This window comes from Zalophus californianus, chromosome 7, assembly GCF_009762305.2.
Source record: "Zalophus californianus isolate mZalCal1 chromosome 7, mZalCal1.pri.v2, whole genome shotgun sequence".
Classification (NCBI taxonomy): domain Eukaryota; kingdom Metazoa; phylum Chordata; class Mammalia; order Carnivora; family Otariidae; genus Zalophus; species Zalophus californianus.
The window spans coordinates 118419095-118429919 of NC_045601.1; the positions used below are offsets into that span (position 1 = coordinate 118419095).

The window sequence follows — 10825 nt, forward strand, 5'->3', positions numbered from 1 at the left end:
TGGGGTTGGCACACAGGTCCCAGTGTTTGGAGCAACAACCTTTATCCCAAATTTAGACCACATCTCTGATGTACTGCCAAGAAGGAGGCGCAGCCTGGCTTGAGGGCTCCCCCAAAAGGGTAGGAGAACTGCATGGGATGGGACCCAGGACCCTCTTAGCAGGCCCCAGTCCCTCAGGTTAGAGTCAAGGGCAGCCTCACTTGGCCAGGTTACTAAGCAGGGCTCCAAGCAACCCTCCCATCACGGGGCTTCCATTTCCTTTCTCAATCCTATAGAGTCACATTGGGAACCAAGTTGCAAATGGGAGAAAGGGGAACAAACCCAACCGGGTCCTTTGATTCCTGTGACCCCCCCCCCCAACTCAGCCCAGAGCCCGCTCCCCTCAGTGGCTTCACGGCTAAGGAGGATTCTCCCTAGCAATAGGATCCAGGAGTCACCTAGGGCAGATTCTCCATTGTCCTTTGGGGTTTCATTGGTTAAGGAGTAACTAAGTCCACTGACACTTGGTAACTAGAGCATGGATGCCCCCATAATACTCATGCAATTCTCCCATCAACGAAAGATAGATGGCATTTTCCAGTCAGCTCTAGAGTGGTGGAGAGATTTTAATGGCTCACAGAGGGGTGTTTGTCTTCTCACCTCAGATCTCCTTTGTTCCCTTGCTCCCTTGCTCCCCTTCCTTCCCCCTCCTGAGCCTACTAGCCTCTCCACAGTGCTGGCAAGAGCCAGGCCAGGGTGGTGGCTGTTGCAGCCAAGATGCGTGGCGGGGCCACGGTGCTTGCCACAGCGCTGTTACACAGGTCTCCGACGCAGCAGTTCCTGTGGGTTGTGTAAGTCACGTCTCCCACCAACTCTGTTTCCACTTGATTGCAATGATGGGCCGCCACGCAGGCTGGATAGTGATGAATCAAGGTCACTGAGGCTGAGAGAGAGAAGAAGACTGGGGTGTTGGACTCCTGCCTTGAGGACTTGCCTTCTAGGGCAGAGCGGAGGTGACTTCAAGGAGCCCAAAGGGATTCTCTGCCCCCTCCAAAAAACACCTCCATGAAACCAAGTGACCAAAATTAACATTGACATTGTGAGCCCTCTGATTCAATGGCACTGAAAAGGACCGACCTCCCTTCGCGGTGCTGTTCTGGCCAAAAATCCATGACTCCATCTAATTATGGGAAAATAGTAGATAAATGTAAATTGAGGGGTGTCTCTAAAATAAGTTATGGGGACTCTTGAAAAGTGTCAAGATCGTGGAAGACAAAGACGCAGAACTGTCGCTGATTGGAGACTAAGAAGACGTGAGCGCTAAATGCAATGTGGGGTCCTGGTTTGGGTCCTGGACTGAAGCCAACGTCCCTCTTGTCAGTTCAGGTGGAAAATGAACACTACGGGTCCTGTCACCCGCAGGCACAGCTGGACCGACTGAGGAACACACAAGCCTAGGCTCCAGGGGTAGGAGTGCGACCTGGGGGACAAGTGGTCAGCACTATCCTAAAGACATAATCATTGGATGTGCCTAATGAAATGTCTAACATAAAGAATAAAGATATTTTTTAGATTCCAAGTCTCTTGAGATGGAAAAGACCTCTGCGGGACCAGACAAAGTGGCACCAGAGCGCCTGTGTGGGCATGATCTCGCGTGGGCCTCCAATCAACAGTGTCCACCATCTCAGAAGACCCCTAGCCCAATTTTGCCCTCAAAAACTCTCAACTTGCGGCGAGCTGCCAGGGGGCGGGGGTGGGGGCGGGGGTGGGAAAAAAAAAGACTTTATTTATTTGACAGAGAGAGCGAGACAGCAAGAGAGGAAACACAAACAGGGGCAGAGGGAGAGGGAGAAGCAGGCTTCCCGCTGAGCAGGGAGCCCGATGCGGGGCTCGATCCCAGGACCCTGGGATCATGACCTGAGCCCAAGGCAGACGCTTAACTGACTGAGCCACCCAGGCGCCCCTGTACTATGGTTATATTAGATGTTAACATTAGAGGAAGGGAGGTGAAGCATATACAGGAATTGTACTATTCTACTACTTTTCTGTCAATCAAAAATTATTTCAAAATCACACACAAACACACACCCTGGTCCTTAGCTAATGTCTGCAAGTTTGGTTTAATATTTTGGTCTCTACCTTCAAGGGACAGAACTTTTTCAACCACTTACGAGTGAATGGGCCTCTGAGACCCTGGAGAGTGAAGACGAGGAGGTGGGAGTCCATGGACAGTGGGCTGCGGGGGGGGGGGGGGGCTCAGTGCCAGAGCCAGAAGGGGCTACGGACCACTCTACTCTGCCATGGCATCATCTGCCCAGAGCCAGACTGAGCCTGGAGGCAGGGGAGGGCTGGGGGAAGAGGGACAAATGAGAACTCACGGTTTCCAGACAGCTTGTTCTGCCCTTGGTCCGGCTGGGGTTTGCGCTCCAAGAAGCCACAGCGCTCCCCCTCCCCGCAGGTGGCCACCGTTTCTTTGCAGGAGCTGCTGGGGCCTCCTTTGCACTCGAAGCATCGCATGTGGTTTCCTGGCAGGAGAGAAGAGGCACTTGACCTGGGCTGACCTGGAGCCAGTTAGCAGAGGGGGACCAGCCTTGGCGGCCTCCTTACCCAAGGCAGACCCCAGCAGGGTGCCGAGCAGGACCACAGCAAGTAAGGAGTTCATTGTGTCTGCCTGCGTCAGTATCACCTCTCTCCCGCCCCCCCATCCCGGGCCCTGATCCGCCAGCCTTATATCCCCCTTGCCTTGGGCTTTATAGGGCAATAAAAAGGGAGGAAAGAATCTCCCCCAGCAGGCACTGGGGCCCCAATGGGGACAGGGAGGGCCCCCCCACCCCCGCCCTGCGGGAGAAAGAGCTCCTGGCATGCTCCAGAGTCCCTGGATTCCTCCATCCTCAGCAGCGGTTCTCAAGCTGTGGCCCCAGAACTCCTGGCCCTATAGACCCTTTCAGAGGGTCCTCAATGGTCTTCCTTTTCCAACTACATACCTACATGAGGTTGGCTTTTCTCAGCATACTTCAACCAAAACAACACATCCCAGCAGTCTGAATGCAGAAGCAGATGTGATAACCCGGCCATCTTCTATTCAGCCTGACTTTTATCTAATTCCCCAAAGTGTAGAGTGACACTCCTTTTCTGTGTTGTTGGGAAAGAAGTTACTTTTCACAAAACTGTATTTTGTTAACAGGTGATAGGTTTATTATTTTTATTTTTAAATAAACCTATTTAAAATGCTCTGTTTTGATTTTGAATATAGTAAATATTATAGTAAATACCAATATTAACTCACACAAAGAAAAGCTCTTTTGGGTCTTCAGTAATTTTTAAGAGTATAAAGAGGTCCTGAGATTTAAAAACAACAACAACAAAAAGGATATCTGTCTCCTCTGCCCCCCTCCCTCCTCTGTCTTACTCCCGGTACAGCCCGGCTCTGATTTCTCAGATCAGGCTCTCCTCCTCAAGGTCTTAAACCTCAGTTTTCCAGAATCTACCACCACCTCCTAACTCTGTTCCCTGCTTTCCTTCCTAGTCTTTCTGAACTGCCCCCCTGGTGGAAACACACCTGTCCCTCTGGCCCCACCCATGATTAATTCCTTCCTCCGCAGTAGTAATGCTGGGAGAGATAATTATGGGGTACAAATGTTGAGGCTTGGGGGGATCAAAGGGATGTGAAGCTGGGTGGGGTCCCCCTTACGCAGCTGAGCTTTGTGTGGAGGGGCGGGTGGGAGAGGGTATCATTGATTCCACATTCAAACACCACGTTGGAACAATTCTGGGCCAGGCCTTCTAGGAGGGTGACCTTGAGAGACTCAAATGCACGGAGAGGGGAAAGATGGAGCAAACAAAGCCAGGGAGCTGAGCTGACAGAGCTGAGAACAGCTTGAAACAAGGGGAGGTGGGGAGGAGTGAGGGGGAAGGTGACAGACAGAACTCTGAAGCGGCAGACGCAGCTGAGAGCAACACACACAGAACAGAGAAGGCCCTGAAGGCTCAAGCCGACTCAAGTAGGGGGCGGGGAGGATGTGAGAGGTGTGGGGCGCAGGAGCCTCGGGCCCAGGGCCCCTACTGCGTCAGGCTGGTGAATCTGGTCCTGGTTCCACCCCCCAGATTCACTCCCTAGGTGTGTTTGTTTACTGGTCCCTCCCTGTCTCGCTCAGATGCTCTAGCTCTCAGGATCTCGGGGTGCAGATCACATTCTCCCAGACTCCTGAGCCCTGGGTCCAGCCATGGGCACCTCCAGCATCTTCCTGTGCATCCTGTTCCTCTGTGAGGCACTGGGTAAGGGGGGACCGGTGGGGAGAAACAGGGAAGATGCTGAGCAGAGAGTTGCATGGGCTTTAGAAAGAAGAGCTCCCGGGAATGGCCTCAGGCCAGGAGAAGGTGGAACCAGAAGTTTCTTTTCCAAGGCATTTGAGAATAACTCTCTCTTCCCTGCAGCATCTTGATATGCCTCTGTCCTGTCTCCCCTGTTCCTTATCTCACCTCTTGCTTCTTTGCAGGGACCCCGTGGTCAGTGTCAATTCTTATTTGCTCTCCGTCTGGGGCACCATCTGCTTAAATTCTTCACTGCCACCCCGCCTTCCGGGTCTGGCTTGGGTGTCACTCTCTGCCTTCCTCTCTGACTCTCTTGGCTTCTGTCACGTCTGTGCCTTTCTCACAACCTCTGGATCCCTCTTGCCTCTGTGTCTTTTTCTTTTCCTGAGTTGTCTCCCCTCCCTTCCCTGTGTCTCTTTTCTACTTCTGTCAGCCCTTGTCCTTCCCTTTCCCCACCTCCCTCTCCCCACCTCTCTGCGTGAATCCCTGTCCAGGATCTGGGCTCCAGCCTCTCAGGGGCCTCTCTGCCTCTCCCCGCCCCCCTGCAGGTCTCACCACGCCCCCGCCCCCTGCGCGGGGTCGGCTCCGCTGTTACACCTGCGGCTTTGCCAAACCCTGCTACCCTGTTCCCACCGAGTGTCAGGACGACGAAGCTTGTGGCATCAGCACTGGCACCTCAGGTAGGACTCGGGCCCAGGCCAATCTCCATCCATCCATCCTACTTTTCCTGCTGCCCCCAGCCCTTGCCTCCTTCCTGCCCCAGCCTCAGCATTCTCTCTTTGTCCCACAGAGCAGAATGAGATCATCGAACGGAAAGGCTGCCTCCCACGGGCCCAGTGCCTTCTGCAGGGCCGTGCCACCTACTGGTCGCGCTCCTATGCTCTGCGGCACCACTGCTGTGAGCAGGACCTGTGCAACACAGCCCCCACGCTGCGGCCGCTCCCCAGCCCCCTCCTCACCGCCCTGCTCCTCCTCGGGGCCAGCTTCACCTGGGGAGGCCCCCTCCTCCGCTGGCTTCAAGCTGGTCTGCAGCCTTCAACTCAGGGCTCTGCCCCCATCATCACCGCCCTCCAGACACCTGCATCTGAGATATGCCCAAGAACCTGATTCTGTAGAGACCTCGGATTCCCGGCTTCACACCTTCCCAGACCCCTCCCAAGGCCTGGTTCCTACAGGCACTGCTGTAGCCCCTATAGGCACCTGCCCAGAGCCCTGCCTCATAAAGAACACCTGTTCTAGGTCCTTTGTTTTTTTTCTAGATGCCCACCGCTGATGTCCTATCTCAGCTCCCGGTTTTGGGCAAGGCAGGCGGTTTGATGGAGCTGGGGGTCCCAGGCAAGGGGATTGAAGGGGCACCAGGTATGGTGAGGAGTACAGTCTTGCTAAGAAAGATTAATTTGACAGGGCAGGAACTCAGGAAGGAGGTTCTTGGGGGAACTGTGAAGAGTAAATTGAATAAAAGTGCTATCTGGGAGTCTAGGACACTGCTGTGTGTGTGTGTGTGTGTGTGTGCGCGCGCGCGCGTGCGCGTGTGTTCTCTCTCTTTCTCTCTCTCTCTCTCTCCTCTCTCTCTCTCTAAAAGCAAACTAGAGCTGCTTGGTGGGTTGGGCTGGCTGCTGGGACCTGAACTGTAACTTTCACCTCATTCTCCGTCTGTGTCATTCGAGTCCTCCTTCTTGCTAATAGCTTAGCTTAAGCCACTGTAGCATGAAGGCTTTTGGTGACACTTCTGAGAAGTCACTCTCCAAGCTTGAGCAGACACACAAAAGTGTGTCTGGTGGAGCTGCTTGTGAGGGTGTGGTGGGGAGTCCAGCTCCTTTCTGCCTGAGACCGGGGAATGGACCAGTTAAGAGCATCAGTGCCCTCCCCCGCTTGACCAGCCCAAGCTTGTCCACGGTTCACAGACAGCCCAGCACACACCCCACCGGGGAATCCACCCACCCGCCCCTGTGGACACTCCCTCTACCCAGGGAGATAGCATGTGACTCCTGGGCCTCCCAGGACGTCAGGATGTTGATAAGCCTCTCACCGCTCCGGATGCCAGAGGCCGGATGCCGCATGAAGTGCTAGGATAAGGAGGGCCACCCCATCCTGACTCAGTGCCCTCCCCGTCCACGTGAGGAAGCCTGAGGTCTGATTAAAGGTGCGTGTTCCCCCTCCACTCCTCTGTGCGAACGAGACTGAGCAGGGATGAGGGACAGGGCTGGGGCGTGGCCTGGCTTAATTTAGAGGCAAGCCGAGTCTTCTTCCTATTCTCTGCCATTCAGTCCTTCCACTTGGTGCTTCTGTTGTTTTCCCTCTCTGCCCATCTCTTTCCTCTAACGTGAGTCCTTTCCCTTCCCTCTTCTTTAGTCCCCTCCATTTGTCCTGTGGTTTCCCCAAGGCTGACTCTCCACAATTGCTCAAATCTCTGGATTCTTCTATCTCGTCTCTGCCCATGCCCACCCCTCCTCACCCCCGCCAGCCACCCCGGGCTCCCCTCAATCCCATGGTACTGGGGGCTCAGGGCCACCCCTTCACTGGTTGCTATGAAACAGGACACCACACCTTCTCACAGGTGACATCACAGAATAATCTCTGCTTTCCTTCAGCGCCCCCCCAACACACACACACACACACACACACACACACAGCTTGACTGCTGGAGACCAACTGGACTGTAAAGTAGCACTCTCAGCCCTTCCCCCCTTGCCAAGGTTTTCAGGCGAAGCCTTCAGGTGCCAGATGGCCAGAGAAACAGCAGGTCACACTTCCAGCAGATGTCCTGGAGATCATCTGATCTTGGGGGCAGGTGGGCTGTGGGTTTTGTGAAGCAGAAAGACGGATTAAGGATACTTCCGTTCTCCACCTCCTCAGGAACGGGGACCCCCATACCCACCCCAACCCCAGTCTCCTCTGGGATTTAAGTCTGCACCCCCTAGTGTTCCTCACCTGAGACAGGCCAAATGGATGTTCTCATAGACCTGGATTTCAGGTTTGAACTGAGGAATCGAGGCATCTGGGAAGAAGGAGCCACATGGGGTGCAGCAGAGAAATCACCAGATAACTCAGAGCTATACTCCTTACTACCCTCCTCCCCTAGAGAAGACAGGGTTTAGAGGCAAGACGTGAGCCCAGCCCTCTGCCTCACACCCACATGTTCTCTTCTTTCCCTCTGGGAGGGAGGGACTCACCTCTGCGCTGAATCCCCTGGACCCTCTGTCTGCAGAGCATGATGCTGAGGGCCAGGATGGTGAACCCCTGACCCACTGTGAGCAACAGCATCAGGATCCAGGACACATCCCAGCCCGTGGAAGGGGCACAGAGGGCAGGGGAGACCTCAGTGGAGGCTACAGTAAAGGGCAAGACAACAGGGGTCAGGAGGGAGGTGGTGAGGGGTTTGTTCCTGTGCCGCGAAGAGAGGCTTCCCCCGTAGTCTAGTGGGCTCTTCCCACCAAAAGATTTCATAGGCTTCTTTGCCCCCAATTTCCACCAACCCACTTTGCCCATTTTCGAGCCTCTCATGCTGACCCCGTCAGCCCCTGTTGGTATCGAATAGGGACACCCCCCCACCCACATATGGACAACTAACTCCAGAGCAGACAGTCAGCCATAACTGCAGTTTTCCTCATATCCTTAATAGTAATCCAAACTTTCAGGAACAAGTAGTGCCTTCCAATTCATTCTTTCTTTCACTGATTCACTCCATAAGCATCCCCTGAGGGCCCCCCAAATGCCAGGCACCATATTAGGTGCTGAGGATGTAGAGGGAAATAAGACCCTGTCACTGCCCATTAATTGGCCTTCGCTTACCAAAGTAATGGCCATTTGCTCCTCCCTCCTGCCTTGTAAATGGGTTATTCTACACCCAATAGCATTCTTTCTGTTTATAACGGACTTCTAATTGTAAAACAATTATATATTTTTTCCCCTTCTAGTTCCACTCTCAGTAGGCCATTAGAACATCAGCGCATATATCTTTTCTTCAAAAGACAATTCCCCCATCAAAAATTCTTCTTTTCTTCCTCTCTGCTATGAGATATTCCACAAAAGTCATAGATTACCCCATTTCTAAGTAATGGTGTATTCCACCAGAAGCCTTCCAGTGGTCAATAGGCCAGTGGTCTATTCCACCAGAGAGCTGGCTTAAACAACCCCCTTCTCTGTTAGGGAGTTCGTCAATAAGAAAAAAAGCCCTCTTCCTACAGGTGATGGTCTGCTCCACCAGAAATCATCCCCCACCGGAATCTGGCCAATGGCAAAGTCCCATCTTCCTCCCCTAACCAGCAGGTGCAGACTGTGCCAGAGGCAATATCCTCTCCCATATCCTCCCTCAGTTTACCTGCCAGGCTAAAGCTGACCCCTTTGTTGTGAGGCATGAGGCAGCTGATGATTCTTGGTCTGTGTTCCCCGGACTCAGAGAGCCCGTCCCCAGGACACACCAAGAGCAGGGCAGCCCCATTGCCCCAAAATGACTGTACATGACCCCTCACAGGACCCTTTCCCTCTAGCCAGGTCACAGAGTCTAGGCGTCTGGCAGGGGCCACAGAACATAAAAGGACAGAGCAGGGGGATCCATCCGCAGCCCTCGCAGATAGCTGGGATCCTGTGGGGAGAGAGGGACCTCTTAGTTCTCTGCTGGACTTCCTGACCCCCCAGTGGCCCCTGATCTATGTGCTTTCACTCACCTCTGAGCACGGAGACATCATATACCCTCCAGTTCTGGTACTTGTGTTGCTGACCCAGCACGGCACACCAGTATCGACCGGCGTCTCCCTCCTTGGACCCTTCCAGCCACAACGAATAGTTCCCCAGCAGTTTGAGCCTGGATACCCTTGTGGGCTTCCCGGGGTCTGGGCCTGGACTGGCTACTTGCACTTGGGCCACCAGGACAGTGGAGGAGCCTGCTGCAGGGCTGCGGAACCAGGACAGGAGCTCATCTCCACTCAGGGCGGGTGGTGAGGGGCACGGCAGCTCCATCGCCTCCCCCAAGGCTACATAGATGGTCTGGATGTTGTCTGTGGGGAGGAGGTTGTATGAGACTAGAGACCTGCATCAGATCGATAGCTCCCACTTGACCTCCAACCCCCAGCTTCTGCCCTTCTGGGGTCTCCCCGCATGGGTCTGGCTATGAGTACATTTCTCAAGTGACAGCTACAAAAAGTGAGGAGGAGACTCTCCTCCAGTGGGTGAGGGAATCTGAAGGCAAGAGAAAAAAGGCTAGAATAGTTGGCAAAGGTCCTTCCTCTCTTTTCTCCTTTTCTGGACGCATTTTCTCATCTATCCTTATTTTCTAAGGGAAACTGTACATAACCCCCCCCAAAAAAAAGACTCTACAAAACAAAAGCCCCCAAAATTAAAAAATTAAACATTAGGGACTCCTGGGTGGCTCAGTTGGTTAAGCGTCTGCCTTTGGCTCAGGTCATGATCTCAGGGTCCCAGGATTGAGCCCCGCATCGGGCTCCCTGCTCAGCAGGAAGCCTGCTTCTCCCTCTCCCACTCCCCCTGCTTGTGTGCTCTCGCTCTCTTGCTCGCTCTCTGATAAATAAATAAATAAATAAATAAATAAATAAATAAATAAATAAATAAATAAATATCTTCAAAAAAATTAAACATTAAAAAAAAGAAAGAAACTGTACATGACCTGGACCCTCGTTGTCTCTGGGTCTTCCCCTGAATTAGAGGCAGGGGGGAGTCAGTTGGGGTAAATCTATCTTCCTGAGTCATATACCTTCCCCAGGCCTCTAAGGAGAAACAACAGTAGTTCCTTACAACCTTTCAAATAGCCAAAGAATCCCCCACCTCCTGTTCCTTACCTGCAGCAGCCCGGTGGGGTCCACGTAGAAACAGAAGGAGGAGGAATAAGATGGCCATGGAGAGAGTCTGCCAAGTTCTCTTGCCCAGGACCTGGTGCCTCACGGAGGAAACAAAACCCAGATATAGGCCCACATTCCCTGGTCTGTAGTGACATGGGCCTCTGAGGGGATGGGAATGCTGGAGAGATAAAGCCTAGCTTCATGCCTACTGGGGAAAAAGTGACCACCACCTTTCAGTCCCGAGGGGGAAAAGACCCGGTCCCAGGCATTCTGAAGATGATCTCACACTTCTGACTCTACATCAGCTGAAGGACACAGATCAAAGACTTCATGCTAAAAAGCCTGCGCAGAAGGGGGCACAGCCGTCCACCTTCATTCATTCTGGAAGTACATTCTGTGCTCTCTTCTCCACCCTAAGAGAGATACCAGCCATGAGTGAAGAAGCTGAGTCTTCATGTTGGTCTCCACAGAACCCAGCATAAGACTGCATACCTAGTCAATACTCCATGAATAATTTAGAATGACTTTCCCTGTGGCTGCCTGGCACACCACAGACCTCTTCTGAGCCCCTGATGAGTGTATTAAGTTACTCCTGAAGGAAAAAGATAACAGGGGCCTAGAGAATTCACCAAATCCCTTTACCCCAGGCAGGATTCTCAAAACAGATCTTCATATAGCTCTAACAGTTTTTAATGTGTTATTTATTTTTAAAGTTTATTTAAAAAAATTTTTTTTATGGT

At 52.9% G+C, this 10825-nt stretch overlaps 2 protein-coding genes across 4 annotated transcripts; one reads left to right on the top strand and one right to left on the bottom strand.

The window, feature by feature from the left end:
* Positions 1-652: 652 nt before the first annotated feature.
* LOC113927738 (lymphocyte antigen 6 complex locus protein G6f-like) lies at positions 653-10165 on the bottom strand. 2 transcript variants are annotated; one of them, XM_027603853.2, is made up of 6 exons: positions 10086-10165; positions 8958-9287; positions 8612-8875; positions 7464-7619; positions 2358-2504; positions 653-922 (listed from the first exon to the last, which is right to left on the bottom strand). In XM_027603853.2, the coding sequence occupies exons 1-6, from the start codon at positions 10141-10143 to the stop codon at positions 699-701; spliced, it is 1179 nt and encodes a 392-aa protein (XP_027459654.2). In that variant the 5' UTR covers positions 10144-10165; the 3' UTR covers positions 653-698. The 2 variants fall into 2 exon arrangements, with proteins under 2 accessions (XP_027459654.2, XP_027459655.1); XM_027603854.1 differs by lacking the exons at positions 653-922; positions 2358-2504 and adding exons at positions 7000-7086; positions 7222-7288.
* On the top strand, positions 3895-5816 carry LOC113927757 (lymphocyte antigen 6G6e-like). Of its 2 annotated transcripts, none has more exons than XM_027603901.2 (3): positions 3895-4254; positions 4839-4970; positions 5081-5816. In XM_027603901.2, exons 1-3 carry the CDS (start codon positions 4203-4205, stop codon positions 5395-5397), a joined length of 501 nt encoding a protein of 166 aa, XP_027459702.1. In that variant the 5' UTR covers positions 3895-4202; the 3' UTR covers positions 5398-5816. The 2 variants fall into 2 exon arrangements, with proteins under 2 accessions (XP_027459702.1, XP_027459703.1); XM_027603902.2 differs by having other exon boundaries at positions 3895-4242.
* Positions 10166-10825: the final 660 nt, after the last annotated feature.